General features: G+C 41.2%; 1 protein-coding gene across 3 annotated transcripts in view; it reads right to left on the reverse strand.

The window, feature by feature from the left end:
* PGAP1 (post-GPI attachment to proteins inositol deacylase 1) overlaps positions 1–22,327 on the reverse strand; it is a 62,197-nt gene that overhangs the window by 31,879 nt on the left and 7,991 nt on the right. For all 3 annotated transcript variants that reach the window (XM_084816670.1, XM_084816679.1, XM_084816686.1), the window contains exons 2-16: positions 15,538–15,691; positions 13,375–13,550; positions 12,928–13,099; positions 8,513–8,673; positions 7,703–7,755; positions 7,508–7,574; positions 7,216–7,321; positions 5,768–5,823; positions 5,374–5,457; positions 3,450–3,499; positions 2,306–2,357; positions 2,051–2,128; positions 1,505–1,580; positions 1,041–1,114; positions 877–928 (exon numbers count right to left, since the gene is read on the reverse strand). In XM_084816670.1, the coding sequence (XP_084672796.1) occupies positions 877–928; positions 1,041–1,114; positions 1,505–1,580; positions 2,051–2,128; positions 2,306–2,357; positions 3,450–3,499; positions 5,374–5,457; positions 5,768–5,823; positions 7,216–7,321; positions 7,508–7,574; positions 7,703–7,755; positions 8,513–8,673; positions 12,928–13,099; positions 13,375–13,550; positions 15,538–15,691 (1,411 nt within the window). The remainder of the gene's footprint in view (positions 1–876; positions 929–1,040; positions 1,115–1,504; positions 1,581–2,050; positions 2,129–2,305; positions 2,358–3,449; positions 3,500–5,373; positions 5,458–5,767; positions 5,824–7,215; positions 7,322–7,507; positions 7,575–7,702; positions 7,756–8,512; positions 8,674–12,927; positions 13,100–13,374; positions 13,551–15,537; positions 15,692–22,327) is intronic.

Raw genomic sequence — 22,327 nt, forward strand, 5'->3', positions numbered from 1 at the left:
ACATGCAAACCAGCCTAGTGTGCCTTTTGCTTCACCTATAATCAAATCAAATCAAAGACAACCAGGGTAGCTATTTCAATATTTGCTTCCATTTTCTAACAAACTGAGGCTTAATCTAGATAAGACAGAGGTACTCCTGGTCAGGAATGGGACAGACTCTGGAACATAGAGGTTCAATCTGTTTTGGATAGGATAGTACTCCCCTTGAAAAATCAGATTAACAGTCTTGGGAGGGGGGTGGTCCTGGACTCTGCTTTTTACCTGGATGAGCAGGTGACAACTCTGGCCACAAGTGCCTTTGGCTAGGTGAGGCTGGTGTGCCAAGCTGCGCCTGTTTCTGGGGTAGTCAGACCTGGCAACAGCAACAAATGCCTCTAACAGTTAACATGATATTGAACTCACTCTGCAGTCTGGTAGATAAGTTGAGCTGCATTGCAAAGGGCACTGTATTGTGTTAGCAAGCTAAACTGCTCAATTATTTTTTTAAAACAAATTGTTTATAAATCCTCAGTGAAAATGAAACATAAGAAAACCAAACCAAAATGTGGAGATTATTTTAAAAGTGGAGAATGGAAGATTAGCCTTTAAATTGGATGTATATTACTTAAATCTGAAACAGCAGATTTCAGATATATAGGAAGACCAGGCAGAGCTGTACTGTCAACTCCCTACATCAGCAAACAAACCAAAACATATACATCTGCTACAGTGATAATCTAATAATGTCTAATAAGCTTAATTTTATACTGTCAGGCAAAGGACCTTAAAAATGAAAGCTGAAGGAATATAAAACAGAACATGCAAGTGATGGGATACATATATAGGAAGTAATTTTTTCTGCACTGGTTTCAAAGTGATTTCAGAAAATAAATTTACCTTTCAGCGATTGGCAGCGGCTCTCTATAAAGATCTTAAAAGCTTGATATATCTAAACGAAACAAAATAATACATCTGTTGACTAGTATTCCCCCAAATAACTAATCTGCATTGGATTTACCAAAAACATAAAACATATGTACTTCAGAAATCAGTATTTATACCTGACCAAAATGTTGAAGCTGAACATTGTGAATAAGGCCAGTTGAATTTAATACGATTTTGCTTGAAGAAAGCCCTGCAGAAATTATTGCCTTGGGTTAGAATTAGTTAGTGCATCTAGAGCAAAGATCACAGGGGGGAAATCCCATTTAATATATCAAAATATTTCTGTTAGAGGACTGATGCTTTACATGTAGCTCCATTGCTCAAGTTACATCACAATCCTATGTATGTCTACCTAAAAGTAAGCCCCACTGACTTCAATGAGAATTACTCCTAGGTAAGTGCTAGCTAATTGCCCAGAGAGCTTCAGCAGTATAGAAATGTAATAAATAAATAAATGTAAGTGTGTATGGGATTGCAGCCATAAAACCACAACAAGAAATTACTAAATTAATACATATATACACACACACACACACACTCACTTACTTTGCATTTGTCAAATTCAGTGAATTAAACCTACCAAAAGTAAAAAGCTGGGTCACAGAAAGTTGCACTGTTCTCGATACGTCATTAAAGAACTCACAGTCCAAAGTAAACTGCAACAACGAAATACAAAGTAATTTTCAAGTTAGCTCCAATGGAGCTGGGTGGCACAGCATTCAATTTAGGGCCAGGAGACATGAGTTCAAGAGATGACTCATCAAGTGGGATAGAGCAAGTTATGGTTTCCAATCAACCCAAATAACTATAGCAGGCCTATTGTTACCTACAGATGTTCTGCAGATTGCAGTTTTGAGAACTATTTGATGCCATTTTACAACTAATATGTGGAGTCCTATCCTCCTTAAACGTATTATTTGAAACTAAAAGCCATTTCCATATATGGTCTGACATCAATGACTTAGGCCATTGTTAACATAAAATATCAGCTCTTCTCTCTAGTTACTATATTTGTCCTTTAGCACCTATAACAATTCCAGCACAAAATTACAGGCAAATTTAGTCGGAGCACTCTAATTTCTTTGCATTTCATACAAATAAAAAAACTAGATTCTCATCTTCTTACCTTATTACCATTGAGAGCTGGTACATGAAGTACAAGATGAGTCAAAGAAGGATAGTCTTGAAGTTTCAGAGTCACAGCCTAAACAGCAAAACATATAACAGCAATGTTTGACACGAACATTAACTTGTAGCAATTCTCCAGTAGCAAAATATGTTCAGTGCATCAGCACGTTTATACTTATTATTGTTCTTTGGGTTTTTACTGAATAAAAACAAAACAGAGCATTTAGTTCTGGGGAAGATGTGTTAATTTTACCTTAACTGTTGGCAGTAATTCAGCTTTCCAAGTCAAGTCAACACCTCGCAGACTGTGAATATTATGTTAAGGTGAAAATATTAGAGATTATGCATGTAACTGTGCTAGACAATGTTCATGAATACTTACTTAGAATTCTTGATATAGGATGCACTATCACTATGAATCATATAGAAGGAACCCTTTTCTACATTTTGACCAGTGAACAAATTTAGAAGACAATTCTGTTATCATCATTATTGATACCTACAGCCAGGATAGTGTAAGTTAGTGTCTGACTAGGACTGTTGAGACCCAGGTTCAAACCTTCGGAAGTTTTTGTTAGATTAACCACAACCTATCATGACATCTGATCCTGGATGCACTGTGTTTATTAAATCGGCTTGTTTCAACAAACCATAGTTAAGATTAAACACTGCCAGGCCTGGCGTTGCAAAGCAGCACTGCGGAGCACTGCTGGGGTCAAGCGCTACAGGATGGCCCACACACACACTCTTCCCCCTGAGGAACACTCTATTCTTAACATGTTACTTGCTGCATATATTATATGGTTGCTAGTTACTGGAAACAGCAAAAACATCCAGCATTAGAAGAATGGCTAAAAAAAAAATGGCAGCGTGCTAGTGTATAAACTGATGTATCATCAACAAATATGGGAACGCCTTCAACTGGACAGGAACCATCTTGACCGCTGGAAATGTTTATCGAGGTTTGGAACTGCACTAAGCCGTATGAAAACATTGTACAAGGTGTAATATCGTATGTTCTTTCTTCCCTTTTTCTTGTAATTGCAGGATGCTTTGGCTATTTTTGAATATATTCCAATCCAGCAGTTTTAGGAGGGTCCCATTCATTAAAGTCAAATACACGGCTAACCCTAGCATTATAAGGATTCTCTTAATCCAAGAGGTGGATTAAGGCAACTTTTAAGTGTGCTTTGAACTCCCACTATGAAATAATAGACTGGAGGGGCCAAAAAGTCTAACACCAAAATGAATGCAAAAAAGAACTAAGACACCACTAATTAAAAAAAACACTAACAGAAAACTGAACCTCATTATATTTCAAGAGCATTAAAACAATCATTTACACAAGATCGTTCTTCATAAACAATTATATTTTATGAAATATAAAATACACTTACCACATAGATGAGGTACCGTTTATACAACCATATATCCAACTGTTTGTGTCCTGTTATAGAAAGCCAGGGAGGGAAGAAATGTATTTCTTAGAAATGCCTTAGAAATAGATTCTCATTGATGCTTCTACAAAAATTAAACAATATTTATACTTGGAGCTTGCAATCAATTTAATTGTTCCTAAAGTATCTACCAGAAGCAGTGGTGGAAACCATATTCATGTTAGACCCTGCTGTTCAATCACAATCCACTAAGTGCTTGAATTTACAAACTAAGGATTGGATCCAGACCCGCTCCTCTGTGAACGCAAAGAACCTTTTTATTCACAGAGGGAAATGGAATATAACAGAGGCTTCCTACTGGAAGAAGGGTGTGGGGTGGTCATTTTTGCTGATTCCTCCAAAATTCTGACTTCATTGTATACCAGTATAACATAGATACAGGGTAGAGGGACACTGGTAAAACATATGTATATCCCACATCAGTTACAAAACGTTGAATAATTTAAGAACATAATAGTTTTATCATGATGGGCCACGATAGTTCTTAAGATTATGAAAGGTGTAGAAAGTTGTGACAGTACACGTAAGTAACTAGTGAACCTGTGACCGTAGAAGTGTATTCCTCTTATATCTCTGTGTTTAGACTGAGAATGGGATGAGTGATTGGAAGAATGGTGGATCTGCATGTGTGAGATGATTGGCTGAGTGAGGGATAGGGGGAGTGAAGTGTCTGTGCTATAAAAGCTGGGTGCTGTGCCTGTGTGGGTCAGGCAGGGTTTAGAACAAAGACAGGGATATGATTTGAGATAGGGATCAAAGACAGGGAATTGATGTAAGATTTTAGAACAGAGAGAGAGAGAGAGAGAGAGAGAGAGAGAGAGAGAGAGAGAGAGAGTTCTGTGGTGACTGTGAAGTGTTTGATTTGAGAGTGTGATCTGGTATATGGTGTATGAGAGAACATACATTAATAGAACTGTTAAGAGTTGGGGGGTTTTTACTGTTCAACAACTTATTTGCTATAATTAATAACATTTATTTGTTTAACCAAATCCTACGCCTTCTGCTCTTGGCTACATAAGGGGAAGGTCATAAAGGAAACAATACAGGTGATATTATAAACAAGTGTGTCTTTGCAGATAGAGGACTGAGTGTGAGTTGGACCTGAGCCTTAAAGGTCCTGGTGGCAGTGTGATTGTGGGTGGGGAAGGTGTTTCCTGCTTGGGGTGAGAAAGGCCTTAGAGAAGCGGTATTCTCACAAGTAAGAGGCAGGAACGCCACAAAAGTCAATAGAAATTTATCTCTCGGTCTAAATGCTAGAACTTGTAGGGAAAACTAAGCTGTTTTACTTGACATATTTGTCTGCTTTTTCCTGTTTTACCAAAGCATTAAATTTGTATGACTTATTTTGTACTTGTAAGTTGTTGTAAGCCACCCTGAGCACTTCAAAAATGGAAGAAAGGTGGGATATAGGTTTTATCCAATAGAGTAAAATAAACTGTGGAGTCATCCACTGCAATTGACTGGCAGTCAGTCCAAGACAAGGAAGTTTTCTTAACCCACAAAGCATAACTGAGCATGAAATTCATTGCCACAAGATGCACCAGGGATGGGGGGGGGGGAGAGAGAGAGAGAGAGAACACACAAATCACAGGGGATTGATCCCCCTGACAAGTTCTCCACTCCAAGCCATAACACCGAGCTATATCATGAGGCCATCATGTAGTGAGTTTCCTGACTCCTCCCTCCATGACACTGGCAGCTGCTAAAGAGGGTGAGGAACTCTCTATGTGATGGTCCCAAATCATGTGGGGGGAGAAGGGAGAATACCAAATGGTGAAAGTGTTTAAATAATTACATTTTCTCAGCACAAATGCATAAAAGCCAAGCATGCAAAGATATGTTTATAAGGAAATCATTTTCTCACCAACATACTGTTTTGACAGTAGACATGACTGTATGATTTTCTGTGGCTTGTGAGAGGAAAAGTGAAATATTTTCCATCTGATTCCTGTTCAAGAAAAGACAAACACACGCTTACTAGAAACTGTAGTAGCTAGAGTACTGGCCTGGAATCAGGGTGACACGGGCTCAAATCCCCACAGCTACATGCTATTCTGGAAGCTCTATTTGGGGAGAGGCTGTAGCTCAGTGGTAGAACACAGGCTTTGCATGCAGAAGCTCAAGGTAAGGGAGGGCAAAACTCTTGTCTGAAGCCATGTAGAGCGTGACTTGGTATAAAAGGCAGCCTCCTATGTAATCTATTAAAGAAGTCACATAATAATAATAATAATAATAATAATAATAATAATAATACTTACATTGTGTACTGTATAGGACCATTTTGATGTTTTTATCTGGATCCAAATTAATGACCCTGAAAACAAGCAAAATTCAGCTTATTCAAGAATAAAGTTCTACCTCCCCTTCTGCAGTATTATCAACGTAATTTTTTTAAATAATTTAAAATAGCGTATCTATTAGTAAACACACACAAAAATATATTTGCATTCATAAGAACAAACCATTTCCATTATTTGACTTTTACAGGATACAAGTTAGTCCATAAAACAATTACAAACCTCCCTTCTCAGCACTTCATATAGTAAGTAGGCTTTTAAACCTCTTTGTATGCTACTCTAAAGATCTGACAATTTTGTTTAAACATCATATTCAATTCTGGAAGGCTAGATTTGGACAACAACAGTGCTCCAAATGATGAGAGGGTTTTATGAATCTGGGAGGTACCTCTGCCATAGCACTGTACATCTATCTGTGTAGAAGAGCAGATAAGATGAGATTAAAAAAAAACATTCACACAAAACAACCCATTCCTTCTGCCCAGACTCCATACAAATAAGGAATAAGCATGAAGACTCAGAGGGATTCATTTCTCTGATGTAGTGTGGCAACCCACCCAGCATTTAATGAATTCAAACCAAATAGCTCATTGATGACTACTAGGTCCCTCCAAAAAATTCATGTATGCTGATGTAGAACCATATGGAGAAAGGTGGTTCAAGAAATTACACAAGTCACACATGCAGTATGAGATTGGCTGTAAATATGTTGTGCCAGCAGATATTTTCATTATTCAGCTGGAAAAGTGCAGTCATTGGATGGGTTTGCATGTCATGCTAAGCCACCCTGAGCATACGCCACCATGGTTTGGTTCACTCACTAACCCAACAGACAATGGAGCGCTCTGTGGCTTGCCGTGGCCTGCTTCCCCCTCAGTCATCCCACTACCTTCCGGCATGCACTCCAAGTGCCTTTGCAGCAGAACTCCTTATTTCCTTGGTCCCTTCATGAGCTTTGGCAGACAGGAAAGTACTCCCATACCATCTTCTAAAACTGAAGGAAACTTCCTCCATCTGGATGTTGTATCAAACCCAATTCACCAGGATTACGTAACTTGAATCTCAGAAGATGTACTCAAATATAAAACGATACAGACCCAGTTCGCACATGACAGCAACAAATCATATGTTAATTAACCCATGATCACATTCTGTAGCCATTTTGAATATTCAACCCCCAATCAGGGCTTGCTACATGACATCCAAACCCGTACAATATAGGTAATTGTGGGTTAAACAACCCACAATTAACCTACAAAGAGTAGTTAACTGTGGGTTTTTTAACCCACTATTAACCTATAGCACTCAAGTTCTGATATTGCAGAATGTGCCTGGTATGCGCCTTGGCAAATTGTGGGTTAATTAACCCACAATTTGCTGCTGTTACATATGAACAGCCTCAAACTAACCTGTTAGTTCAGTAACTGATTCAGGCCTTTCTTCAAAGAATTTTGCTGGATGCCTCAGGAAGTGGTGATTTAAGACTAACATTCTCTTTTGTGGATCTTCTGTTATCTAAGAATTCACACACAGTTTTGATGACAATGACAGCTAGATCTATGAAGCATACTAAAAAGTTAATCTTTAGCAAATATGGCTTAAAGTTAATATAATATTATCTTTACTATTTAGTGATTCAAAATTATTTAAATTATAAATGTGTTTTCCAGTGAACATGTTTAACTCTTAAGAAATACAAACCTGCTTAGTGTTTTCATCAATAAGGTCAAAAAAAGCTCTGATAGTAGCCAAGATCAATTCTTTACACCTTTAAGAGAGTGTAAAGGAAAGGGATTACTTGTAAAAATGTAGATAAAGTGAAATCAAGCAACAAAAGGAAAGTATCAGAATAACAGAATGCCAGTTCTGGTGCCTAATGTGCTTCTAGGTGCTTACCAAACTATAGAGAGATGGTCTGTTGAAGCCCAGACTCGAGGAACTGCTGAACTCTGTTTAAAGAAATTATTTCTATTATTTCTTTTTAGTAAACATTTAACATTACTAGAAACTTATAATCTTGATGAAGAAAATGTACTGCTGAAATCCTACCCACAGGCTGCTTAAATCCCAATGGCTGGAATCCAAAGGACTGGTTTAGGCATGCCCCATATAACCTTTGACTTTTGTTTTTTGAACAGCAGACCACTATGCCATATAACAACCCGCTTTGGAATGTCCACTCAACATTGGTTTGCCACATAACATGGAGAGCTGCTTTTGAAAAACATAAGCTGAAAAGGGGCTGTGGATACATGAAATTAGTTGTGCAGTTCTTTGGATCCCTGCCACTGACTTAAACTATATGCATGATTGCAGCCTGACAAAATCCAAAGAGTCCCTTTAGGCAAGCACAAGAGCATGGCTATGCCCTGTAGGATTTCTAACCTTCCTCCAACCCTTTCAACAGCTTCTTCAGAAAAGGGATTTTTGAGGGGGAAAAAACTGGGCACAATCGAGGTCATCCATTATTAAAGAATCCCCACATACATTTGGTAATGATTGTCACTGCTTCCACTAGGATTGAGATCTGTCTAGAATTTAACATTAATCATTCCAGTTATAATAGATGTCAGAACAAAGGTTAAGCTATTCAAGAATTTTAACAGAGTCCTTCAGAGCATACAAGAGCCTCAGTGTTGCAAATCACCAACACCCAAATCTGTAGACACTATAGAACCAATTTTAAAGAATAGGTGTTTATTTTACCACAACAGATAAGGCACCGCTTTGACGACCTGATCTTGGCAGAAAAGCCAATCCTGAACGAACTTGATAATCTCGAAATCCTCCCGCCACAGAAAGAGTTGTAAGATTCCTTATTTCTTGAGCCTTCCGAATCCAGTTATGGTTTACAGCTGTGTAAAAGTCTGAGAGAGGAATGTTGTTATTAATGTCAATTAAGCAACTTTTGGTTAGAGCAGTTAAGGGCACAATCCTATTGAGACAGTCAGCAGCCTCCAAAATCAGAGGCTGCCAAGTATCCAATGCAGAACAGCTGGAGCAATGGAGGCAATCCTCGCCTGTATGCTCTGGCCGCCCTGCATTTTTGGCTAGACGGCCAATTTCGGCTATCTAGCCATGGCTTCGGGAAGGAGGCCATGTGGTTAATAGGAAGCTGCGTAAAGCAGCTTTCACTGTCTCCTCCTCTCCCCCAGGACCACCCACATTTCCCTGTCTCCATGCTCCATTTCTGAGTGTGGAGACATAGCCAGTGTGGAGAGAACTGCATCAGCTATGAGGGGGTGGGGAGGGGAGATGGTTTCCGGGAATCATGTTTGGGTCCCTGGCTCCAACCTTGGTTCCCAGAAACCAAAAAATCTTTTGGCCCTCTAGACAATGTCTAGTGGCCATAGGATTGCTCCCTAAATATTTTAAGATTTATTTTCATTCTTGAAATACACATTAGCACAAGTTGTTATTCCACACTGCCTTGATGTCTTTTAAGTTTGGGGATGGCAGAACTCATGTGAAGTATCAACCACAATGTATTTTAAAAGTTAAACTTTCACACTGAAACATAAGAATTATTGGAGAAGGGCAGCAGCTTGAAACAGGTGGATATCAAAGCCAACAACCAAATGCTACAAAAATGAAAATAAAGGAAAGTAAGCCTACTCAAAGGCGATAAAATACAACTTATCCTAAGTCTCAGGGCTAATTCAGACATAGCATTCTTCTTGGTTAGCATACAAGAGTCACTCTCATGTCTGCATACTTGGAAAGAAAAAAGAATGTCAGAGGTGTCAACATGTTCCACTCACTCCTAATCAGGCCCATATTCTAAATTAAGACTGGATAGGGATCTGACCATAGGTGAGATGCATGCATTACCTACTCAAGCAATACCCTTTTCTGGATATGCAGAGACAAGAATGACTCCACATTTGCAAAGCCAGGAACAATGAACATGTGAATCAGCCAACACAAAGCAAATTATGGCAGCGCCCCCAGCAGTCCCACTGAAATCAATAATAGTTCCAAGTGAATGCATGTAGAATCAGGTTTTTATTGTAGCAATACTTCCCAATATGTTTTCTGAAACTGTAAATGCCGAACAGGCTTTATTGTAAACAAGAGCAACATATTTGAACAACATGACCAATATGCTACCATTTACTCTTTTTAAGGGATACACAAAACTTCTTTTTTCTCAAAAACAAGGGGGTGCAGGGGAAGAGAAGCCAACCATGGAGGCAACTTTTTGTTTGAAGCAGCAGGCACACTGTTCTGTAGAGGACAGGTCTGGGGAAATGAGCTGGGGACTTGAAGGTTAGAAGGACTGCTGAAGTGAAGAGCCAGGGGGATCACTACAAAAGCACATAGATGGAGAGAGGCCAACCATAAACAGGACCTCAAAATGGAGCAGCACGCTCCCCCTCCATCAAACAGAAAACTTTGTGTGTGGCAGAAATAGGGATTGCTTTTTTTAAAAGGGCAAAAATATTACAGCTGTTTCTCGTCGGATACAGCTTCCCAGTTCTGATTGCCAGAATTAAATTCACCACTTTTGGAATAATGTAACACTCATGCTAAAGTTAAGTTGACACTAATTAAATTGATTTATATTTGGTACTCCATAATAGTCCAGTTCCTTAGAGTATTTTTCATGAGAAAAAAACTCATGAAACAGAATGTGTGGGGTTAGTCAAGGTGGTAATGGATGTAGTCATGAAATTTTTAATGTAAAGGAATCCTCCATAGAGGAAATTGAATCAAAGTCACTTAGTAAAACTTTCAACTGGCACAGTTCCCAAATTAGCTAATTTCGTTTGAAATACTTCCATTAGTCCAGATCTGAGTTTAGCAAGCTGCAAGTAATTTCATTATACTTTGATATTCATGACACTGAGCAGTGTTCTCTTAGCGTCCCAGTTCTGTCAAAGCGCAGCCCAAGCAGCAAGAGCACCCATGCATACAGGAGGACTTAACCAATTCTTGTCCCTAAGGTCCAAATACCAACTCTTCCCACTGATCCTCACTACCAGCTATTCACCAAACTTTACAGGTTAAAATGTACCTGGACATTGGGATTCCCAGCCCCGTTGCCAGTCTGGTTTGTGGCCAAAATATTTTGTATACATTTTTAGCTGAACTCATTCTGAGGTCTTTGGTAAGAGCAAAAGGCAGTAAAAATGAAATGTGAAGCAAAAACATGGCACACAAATCTGTATTTCCTAAACTGAACTTAACCTATAGCTGCTTAAAGCCCACAATTAAAAAACAGTCTCCAAAGCCAATGCCTCATGGTATTTCCAAAAAACGTTCAAGCTTAATGTTTGACAGGGCCCAGCTATATCACACTAACAATGAATGATCTATGAGCTTAGAGATCAGCGAGACAAACTGTTGATCTTTCAGGAGCACTTGATATCAACCGTTAGGAGAGATGCTCATAGGGCAACTGTTACACTGCTTTATTCGTTCTTGGCAAGGTAATTATCAGTGAGTGCTTCTTATCTCACAGTCCTGTTTATGTGGTACCACAGGCCCCATCTTGTCCTGTTCAGTGTGCACAAGAAGCTACCAGATTAAACTAGCAGGAGAGCTGGAGTGAGATACTTATGAAGGCTTGGGAAAAAAACAGAAAAAAATCAGGGGGGGATGTTTCCCCCTGTTTTTCCCCCCAATACCTTTTTTTCTGAAAAACTGGAAATATTGAACAGCTTTGGATTATGAAATATTTTCTTTTAGAATCTAAGACATTTATATATTGTTACCCAGCCTCCACTCCCCACAAAATGATTTCTAAACACTATGTAATAAGAACATTGAAGCCATGGGGGAAAATATTTTTTTAATCCTCTCTGTAAGATTCCCAAGCATAGCTACTTCTTTCATTCCTTATTAAAATTTTATGAGCAAACTAAGTCATACATAAAATAACTTTAGGAACACATATTCCTAAAGCAGCACTCCTCAACTTGGTGCCCTCCGATGTTTTGGACTACAGTGCCCAGCATTCCTGACCATTGGCCATGCTGCCTGAGTCTAATGGGAGCTGAAATCCACAATATTTGGATGGTACCATGTTGGGGAAGGCTATCTTAAAGCAACAAGATGACTTTAGATCTGTTTTTTTTAATATATTTTTATTTATTTTATCTTTATAAATGAAATAAATAATACCAAAATAACCAACAACCTGATCAATACTACAATTTCCCAACAATACAATATTCTGATGAGGACACCACAATAACAGAAAAAGAAGAAAAAAGGGGAGGAAAAGGGAGGAAGAAAGGAAGTGAAGAAAAAAGAAGATTCTAAAGATGACTTTAGATCTGTAAAGAGTGCTAAAAAAATCAGTACTGTTTATTTACGATTTTTCCAAAATTTCCCATTTTTCTGGAAAAAAGTGTTTTTCCATGGCCTCAAAAATTCCAGAAATTTTACATCTCTAGAGACACTACCCATATATTGATGCCACTCAGTACTGTTTCTTTTCCTCATCTTGGCCCCAGTCTTGCCTTCTAGATTCTAATGCAGGGTCTAGTCACAAGCTAGATGGAAGTGAATCAATAGGAATCAAATCAAAGACCAAAGTATTAGTGGCTGATAGTCCTGTCAGCCAGAGAGAAGAGACATGCCTGTCATGGATGGATAAAGTTTTAGTGGGTTCCTGGAACATCATAATGACCAAAAGGTCACAGCAGGACCTGGGAATGCCTTTAACAAATCCATAACCTTTGCTCTCCTCTCAGATGAAGACATGGCAACCATTATTTATACCTTCATAAAAGATGACACACTTGACACAGCACTGTTGTAGGAAAATATCTGGTGGCCGGTGCAGATAACACCTCACGTGCTAGGAGGACTGAGTTCTAAAAGCATTTTATAACAACAGCTGTGTGCCTTGCACTGGCTTACGCAGCCATTCCAGGTACAATACAAAGGCTTGGTTTTGACCTATGAAACCCTGAATGGCCTGGGCCCTACCTACCTAACAATTGCCTGTTCTTTAGTCCCATCATAAAATTTAAGATCAACCACATCTTTTAAATGGGGGAATGCTGAGAAAGCCTACACAGTCATTTAAAAGCACCAAAGGTAGTAAGGGCAGTGGGACAGCAGAACACAACCCCACATGTCCAAAGAACTGATACTAAGAGCAAACTTACCGGTAAGATATTGATCTAAAGGCATTACGGGTGCAACATGAGGTGTGGCTTGAGTAACGAGCATGTTGAGGAGTTCTGCCTTAAAATTGTTAAGAGTCAGCAGTGCTCTTGCAACAAGACCACCCATGGAATGACCTACTATTGTAACACTGCGTGGAGCAAACACTTGGCCCTTCAAAAAAATGAAGGAAAATTGACATGAAACACACAGTGTTTGAAATCACAGATTCTCTCCCATTTAATCGTTAATCTGAATTCTGATGTACATTGTTGTGGCTCACAAAAACATTCAATTTATTATAAAAGATTAAGGCTACAATTCAAATACAGTTACTTAAAAGTTTGGATGTAATCAATCGGACTTATTGTCTCCTCACCCCCTCTATCACGTAAGACATAGCTAATAATCTATGTGAATAAAAATAAACATAATGCTTATCTCCATACCTTATACAACTTAAGAATTACTTTAATACACTCATGCACAAATCTGGTCTGTCTTTGTAGACTTCCACCGTAGAGTGCAACAAGTTCCTCATTGAAGTTGACACTGAAGACATCAAAATGGTACTTGAAGTCAACATCTTCTGCCTTTCTGAGTGCTATTGATCCAAGTGAACGGACTGAAAACACACATTAATTATTAGTAGTAAAATTCCCTAGATTTTGTGGCTACAGAAGATCCCTAGAATTTGATCTAAGGAGGAAAAACATACAGGTCTATCACTAAAATGGGTGGGCTCCAGGCTACAAAAATCCATGCGTTACCCTCATTACAAGCTATTATTTGAGAACAGCAATGCTACTGTCAAAAGACCTTGGAATAGTCCTTCAAAGAGGGGATCCTCAGCTAGAATACTAAACAACATAAAAGTGTAGAAAAGATGTTTGGCTACCACAGAGATCGATACCATCCTCAAATGTTTTTCACATGCATTTCTTTTCATAATTCCACACTGATCTGTAGTGGGCTTGACAGAAAATCAGAACATGGCTTCTGGCCTGCAAGCATCTGTTTCCATGGAGACAAGGGAACAAGTGACAGAGGTTCTCATCACAGTGGTTACATTTAAAATCCTTTAAAATGGCAGAAACAGAAGATAGCGGCCTGGCCCACAACATCAAAAAGCAGATGTTTTTGGAAGAATGAGACCAATGTTAAAGAGTCAAACTCTTAGACAGAAACAAGGGTGGGGGGAAGGAATCCATAATCAAGGAACCTATCTGCTGAGATTATAGTGCTAAAAACTGCATTACACCAGGAGGGCATCCTTTGAATGTATACAGGAATGGAGACAAATTCATAATACAAACAGTGGAGACTTCAGATCTTACACCTATAGGCAAGACTAGAAACATTTTAACTGAACATTGTCTATTTGGTCTCTTACAGCAAATCTAGTTTAATGTATTTTAGTATAAAGCAGAATTGGTATTAGACTAAAAAAATACAACATTTAATTTTAATAGGATGGTAAACCCAGGGATAGCCAGGTTAGGCAAATCCAGGGCAGAGAATTTAAGAAAAGAGTGCCTCTGAGCACATGTTCAACCCAGGAATTTGTTTACAATATCAGAACAGAAGTCGCAGTCCCTTCATACAAAAATTCACTCCTGGCTCCCTACTCCCAGCCTTCTTCATTTTAGCAGCCTAATTTTGGGGGGTAGGAGTGCTTTATGTTGCTATTTTTAAAGAACTGGAAGTCAGAAACCTTTACTGATCGATCGCAAATCACTTAGAGAGCTACCAGTAGGTAGACCCAATCTACCTTTGCCCACCCCCCACCCCAAATTGCTATAATCCCTTGATTTCATATGAAGTTTCTCAGAGACATCATGTTTTTTAAATTAACATTGTTACCTAAAGCCTTCTTGCATTGTGTTTGCAAGACATTTAAATACACTGAAATATAAATGGACTATTACTAATTTCAATATTATGTGTGCAAAATGTGTTCCCTTGATTTTCAAAGCTTCATCTCAGAAAACATTCCATGTTTTACATGCTGAAATCCAGTTTTGTTTCTCTAAATAGCATTCTGGGGAGGGAGCACAATTCAGATGGGATTTTGTTTTAAACGTATTTACAGATGTCCATATGGCATTTTCTGTGATTTCAATAATCCTCTTTGATGCCTGTGTTCCAAGACTGGTTTTCATCTCTCTCCATTTAGAAACCTACATGTTAGTAAAATGGTTCAAAACAAATATATACAGTAAAAAGAAGAGAAATCCTCTCCCAATGCACATTGCTTAACCAGTCAGCCTAACTTATTCCTAAAGTTTGCAAAATAATTTTTTAAGTCTATCCTGTCTTTTCTCATTGCCTTCACAAATTCCTTCTTGCTGACACAGCTTTTTTTAAAAGTGAAAGCTCAAGTTCCCAGAAGAATGGTTGGTGCACTGAAGCCAGATGTTATCTTTAATAATAGCATCCACACAGAAAGTAAATAACCTTGCTAACAATTAAATGTGACCAAATATGCAGGATAATACTCACTTGTGTGAAGACAGATTACTATTCCATTTTTAAAGTATTCTACAGGTATTCAAAACCATTCCTGCTTTAGAAGCAAATATCCATATTGTATTCTTTCAGACGTAGCTTACCTTGCTTGTAACTTCCAGCATTACCAGGAAGGAAGAGGACAGGAATCCCAGTTAATATTAGGTTTTTGTTTTCTTCTGCATAACTTCCTTCCCCATAGAGATAGAGTTCATAAGCTGGATAACGTCTGGATATTTTCCTAGGTAGCTTTATTTTCTGTAACAGGTAAGTTATGTATATTTAAGCAAAATAAAGGTGATGATTTATTGTTTGAATTAAGATGTACACCTTTAGTGAAGAGACAACTAAGCACCCTCACCCTCCTAGTGGAGCCAGGTCACTACCCTGGTTTTACAGGGAGCAATGAAACAGGAGGGATGTCAGCTAGATTGCTGTTGGAGAAAAACTCTGGATGAATCCAACCATACACAGGTGAAAGACAATTTAAAGACCTACACTGTGGCGATGAAGGCAGGGAAGCTCACTTCTCTACTACCATCACATCCGCACAGAATAAAGCAGCAATGCTTTTCCATACTGTGTGAGGCCTTATTCACCAGGATGCTGGAGAAAGGGAGCCAATAATGGAGCAGGCCAGAGTGATGCAACCTCAGCAAATGCTTGTCCAGTTGTTTTGGATTCTTTTCAGCTTATAGATCTCAAGGATGTGAACAGGGTATTTGGAGCAGTGATGTGTACTCGACCCTTGCCTTCTAGGCTGATTAAATTGACTAGGGTGAGATTGATGCTGTGGCTAGGAGCAGTGATTAATGCCTCTTTGTGAGAATGAGTTGTTCCTTCTTGCATAAAAAAGGCAGTAATTTTAATAGAAACCTTCCCTTGATTCAGGAAATCTGTCTCATTATAGGCCAGTCCCAAATGTATCATTCTTGGTTAAGCTGATGGTGTTGCAATTCCAAATACAGCTGGATGATACAGAATATTTAGATCCATTTCAATTGAGCTTTTGACCAGGATGTGGGACTGAGACTGTTTTGGCCACCCTGGTGGATTACCTATGCCTGGAATTGGACAGGGGGAGGATGATCCTATTAGATTTCTTGGCAGCTTTTGATACCATCAACCATGATATCTTTCTAGACCACCAAGCCTTGGGGGTGCTGTTTTGCCGTGGTTCTGGTCCTTTCTGTTGGGCCAAGTCCAGAAAGTGGTGCTAGGAGATTACTATTCAACTCCATGGCAATTGACTTATGATTTCCCACAGGGTTCTAACTTGTCTTCCAAGTTATTTAATATTTACTGCTGGCAGAGATCATTTGGACCTTTAGAGTAAGGCTCCACTAATATGCTGATGACACCCAGCTCTATTGGTCTTTGCCACCTAACACCAAGGAAACAGTCAAAACCCTTGAATGTTGCTTGCGTTTGATAATAGCCTGGATAAGGATGAACAAGCTGAGGAGGTGATGGTGGCAACAAAGAGTGTGTTTGCATAATTATGCTTCGTGTGCCAGCTGTGGCCCTTCCTGAGTCGGTCTAACTTGGAAACAGCTATCCATGCCTTGGTCACATCACATTTATACTACTGTAATGCACTCTCCAAGGAGCTATTCTTAGAGAGTACATAGAAGCTTCAATTGGTACAAAATGTTGCAGCTAAGCTGTCAACTGGTGCACAGTATCCCGACCATATAACACCTGTCTTGAAATATTGGCACTGGTTGCCTTTTGCTTTCCATGCGCAATTCAAGGTACTGATTTTAACCATTAAAGCCTTAAATGGATTAGGACTGGGTTGCCTCATTATGAACCTGCCTGGTTTTTAAAATCTGCAGAAGAGGCCTTCTTCTGGACAACATTACCCATAGAGGCCCATTTAGTGGGCATGCATGAAAGGGCTTTCTCCTATGTTACTCCCAAACTGTGGAATGTGCACCTTCAAGAACTACAATTGGTCCTCACTCTTCTGGCTTTTAGAAAGGCTGTGAAGACTTCTTAATTTAGCCTTTTAAATTATTATTATTTATACATTCATTTTAAATTATGTAGTTCTTTTAATGTTTTACTGTTTTTAATGTTCTTGGTTTTTATAGTTGTATTGTTTTACATTGTTGTACACTGCCTTGATGGTTTTTTTTTAGCAAATGAAGCAGTATATAAATGTTAATAAACTACAGAGAGGGATAAGTAGGCAGGCAAAGACTACCTCAGATGCCTACTCCAGTTGCACGTTCCCCTCCCTCCCATGGCCATTAACACTAACTCTTCATTGTTGTATTTTAATATTGTTAGTTATTATTTTATTACTGTATCTTTACGTTACTTTTAAGCTACCTTGGCAAGATTTGTATCCTGAAAAGTGGGATATAAATAATTGTAATACATATGTACATACGTGAGAAGGAACCTGAGCAACTGCAACCTGGATTTGTACTTATTTTTTTATTTTTTATTATTGCATTTATATCCCGCCTTTTTTCCTCTTGCAAGGAACCCAAGGTGGCTTACATTATCCTCCTCCTCTTCATTTTATCCTCACAACAACAACCCTGTGAGGTAGGTTGGGCTGTGAGTGTGTGACTGGCCCAAAGTCACCCAGTGAGTTTCCATGGCCGAGTGGGTACTAGAACCCGGCTATCTCCCAGCTCCCAGTCCCACACTCTTGCCACTACACCACACTGGCTCTCAGCAGTGCTTAGCAGAGCTTATGCAAGTATAAAAAAGAGGAAAGCTAGTTAACAGCCAATAGTAGCCATCTTTTCTCACTAGAGCTGAAAATGAAACAGTTTAGTATCCCACTAGTATAAGGCAGCCATATATATTTAAAAAAAACCATGAGAAGATATATCATAGCTTTGTGAGTATGCCAACTTCTTTATATTATACAAGTGTGTACCCCCCACACACAAAACTTTAAATGTTTCTGTTCCTCCTCCTCCCCACAGTCACTTTGGAGTGGAAGAGAAGGTTCAGAAATAGAGCACCAAATCTTCCCTTCACTCCCAGGCAAGTAGAAATTTGAGGCTTCTTGCACTGGGTGAGGAAAGCAAGCTATACAGTGATCTAGATCGCATAACACAGCAGCCCACCATGGCCTTATTTACCTGCAGGGCTGCTGCATCATACCAGGTGCTGATAGTTGCCATGTCATGTGAACCCAGGCGGAAGGGGGTGTTTGAGAGTTAAACAACCCTCAAATAACCCATGGCTTGTTGTAGGGTTATTTGAAGATTGTCTAACCTTCAAACAACCCCTGCCACCCAGGTTCACACAACACTGCAAGTTGGGCGCCCATGAGCACCATACAAAAATGGTGCCCACCCAGCATGATGCAAGAGGCATAAAACCCAGGCCTCTGCTGACCTGGGACTCATGCCATTGTTGCTGCAAGGAGAGGAAGCCCTTCAGTATTGCAAGGCAGGTGGGATCCAGTGCTCTTGCTGCTGCTGCCTTGCTGGAGCTGTACCTCCACCTGGGGGACTTCTACTCTGCCTCCTTGCAGACCCAGGTCCAGCCAAGCACCACCCCACTCCCAGCTGTAACACCTGTGGGAGCTGGGGCATAAAACCTAGGTCCGGTGGGGGCGGAACCACCGGCGGCGGGTGTCGCCGCCAAAGGAGGCGACACCAAAGGGGGTTGCCCCTTTGGGAGAGCCACTTCGGGGGAGCACGAGGGCGAGGGCCTGTCCCCCTGCTTGAAAGGAGGGAAGGGGACTGTTTGCCTCAGTGTGGCCTGCTGGACTGCCTGCATTAAATATGTGTTTTCCAATGAAGGGGGGAGGTGTTGGGAGCCAGGGAACGGCCATTACAGTTCTACAGGGCAGAGGGAGATATGGAGGGGGGGAGACAGTCACACTCTAAAGGCAGAGTGTGTAACAATAGGGTGCTGACTGTCCCTACACTGTTCCCCAATTCAAAAAACCTGGATGGCCCTGGCGAATGCCAGGTCAGTGAATGGTAAAACAACTGCTATCCAGGACTTGATCCTGGATGAGCGCACTGACCTGGCTTGTATTACAGAGACCTGGCTGGACGAAGCTGGGGGGGTTAATCTCTCTCAGCTCTGCCCTCCAGGGTTCTCTGTTCAGCAGCAGGCAAGACCTGGGGGGCGAGGAGGTGGAGTGGCAGTGGTCTATCGGGATTCGATCCCCCTTACCAGGTGCCCTATCCCGCAGTCTGCTGGGTTCGAGTGTGTGTATTTGAAGGTGGGTGCCCAGGACAGAATAGGGATTCTGTTGGTGTACCGTCCACCCCGCTGCTCAACAGTCTCTTCCTGAGCTAGCCGGGGTAGTCTTGGGGTTGGTGTTGGAGACCCCTTGGCTTGTCGTGCTGGGGGATTTCAACATCCCTGGTGAGGCTGCCCTGTCGGGAGCAGCACAGGACTTCATGTCCGCCATGACAACCATGGGTCTGTCCCAGAAGGTATCTGGCCCCACCCATGCTGCTGGGCACACTCTGGACCTCGTTTTCTGTGCTGGATGGGGTGATAGTGATCTGAGAGTGGAGGAACTCTCTATAGTTCCGTTGTCATGGACACATCACTACCTGGTAGGGTTTAGACTCGCTGGCACTTGGAACCTCTGCAGGGGTGGAGGGCCGATTAAGATGGTCCGCCCCAGGAGGCTGATGGATCCGAATAGTTTCCTGACAGCTCTTGGGGATTTTCCTGTTGCCTCAGCAGGCGATTTTGTCAAAGCCCTGGCCGATCTCTGGAATGGAGAAATGACCAGGTCCGTAGACACAATCGCTCCTGAGCGTCCTCTCTCACAAAGTGGAGCCGCACCAGCTCCCTGGTTTTCTAGGGAGCTGGCAGTGATGAAACGAGTGAGAAGACAACTGGAGCGACGTTGGCAGAAAACCCAGAGTGAATCTGATCGAACACGGGCTAGAGCCTATTTGAAGGCCTACTCTGTGGCAATACGGGCAGCAAAGAAAATATTTTTTTCTGCCACTACTGTGTCTGCAAAGAGCCATCCAGCGGAGCTGTTTCGAGTGGTTAGGGGTCTTTTACATGCTAGCCTGCAAGAGGATAATTTAAACCCCTCGACAGCCCGCTGTGAACAATTTGCTCAGCACTTTGCAGACAAAATCGCTCAGATCCACTCGGACTTGGACGCTATAGTTGCTACAGACCCAGAGGATGTAACTTTGGCCCCTGCTTGTCCAGTGTTGTTGGATACTTTTCAATTTGTACAGCCTGAGGATGTGGACAGGATCCTTGGAGAGGCGAGAGCCACCACGTGTGTTCTAGATCCTTGCCCTTCCTGGCTCATAAAAGCAGCCAGAGGTGGACTGGCCGAGTGGGTAAGAGGAATGGTTAATGCCTCCCTTAGGCAAGGCAGAATTCCAGCCTGCTTGAAGGAGGCGGTGGTGAGACCTTTGTTAAAAAAGCCCTCCCTGAACCCCACTATATTGGATAATTATTGGCCAGTCTCCAATATTCCATTTCTGGGCAAGATATTGGAGTATGTGGTGGCCTCCCAACTCCGGAGATTCCTGGATGAGACACATTATCTAGATCCATTTCAATCTGGCTTCAGACCCGGTTATGGGACAGAAACAGCTTTGGTCACCTTGGTGGATGACCTATGCCGGGAACTAGACAGGGGGAGTGTGTCCCTGCTGGTTCTGCTGGACCTCTCAGCGGCTTTCGATACCATTGACTATGGTATCCTTCTGGGCCACCTCGCTGGGATGGGACTTGGAGGCACTGTTTTACAGTGGCTCCATTCCTTCTTGGAGGGGTGGACCCAGAAGGTGGTGCTGGGGGACTCCTGTTCAACTCCCTGGCCATTGGCTTGTGGGGTCCCTCAGGGTTCTGTTTTGTCCCCCATGCTACTTAACATATACATGAAACCACTGGGGGAGGTTGTCCGGAGTTTTGGGGTTCGGTGTCACCAGTATGCTGATGACACCCAACTCTACTTTTCCTTTCCATCTAATTTCAAGGAAGCTGTTGGGGTGCTGAACCGGTGTCTGTCGGCAGTAATGGACTGGATGAGGGCAATCAAATTGAAGCTTAATCCAGACAAGACAGAGGTGCTCCTGGTCAGTTGAAAGGTAGATCAGGGAATAGGGATACAGTTTGTGCTGGATGGGGTTACACTCCCCCTGAAGACACAGGTTCGCAGCTTGGATGTACTTCTGGATTCAGCCCTGAGCCTGGATGCTCAGGTTTCAGCGGTGGCCAGGAGTGCATTTGCACAGTTAAAGCTAGTGCGCCAGCTGTGCCCGTTGCTTGAGATTTCTGACTTGGCCACATGCCTTAGTTACATCCCGTTGGATTACTGCAATGCACTCTACGTGGGGCTGCCTCAGAAGAGTGTTCGGAAACTTCAGCTGGTTCAAAGAACTGAGGCCAGACTGCTGACTGGGGCTGGTTACAGGGAGCATACAACCCCCTGTTAAAACAGCTTCACTGGCTCCCAGTCTGTTTCCGGGCACAATTCAAAGTGCTGGTTATGTCCTATAAAGCCCTATACGGCTCGGATCCAGGTTATCTGAAAGACCGTATTCTCCCTTATGAACCTACTCGTGCCCTGAGATCTTCAGGGGAAGCCCTTCTCGCCATCATCACAGGCACGCCTGGTAGGAACGCGGGAGAGGGCCTTCTCCGTGGCTGCCCCAAGGCTCTGGACCTCCCTTCCCAGGGAGGCGAGAGTGGCACCCTCCTTGATATGTTTTCGTAGGCATGCAAAAACGTTTTTGTTCCAGCAGGCCTTTGGGGATAACTAGTCTGGACCTGGGAAAATGTGATGTATGGATACCATTTTTGTTGTTCTGGTTGTCTTTTAATGTTTTAATATCTTTACAATTTTAATATTGATGATTTAATTATATTTTTAACTTTTATACAGTTGTATTTCTATTTATAGGTTTTAATTGTAGCAGT

The sequence above is a fragment of the Heloderma suspectum genome, chromosome 1 (genome assembly GCF_057233095.1).
Source record: "Heloderma suspectum isolate Gila_16-S chromosome 1, 16-S_ref, whole genome shotgun sequence".
Lineage (NCBI taxonomy): Eukaryota > Metazoa > Chordata > Lepidosauria > Squamata > Helodermatidae > Heloderma > Heloderma suspectum.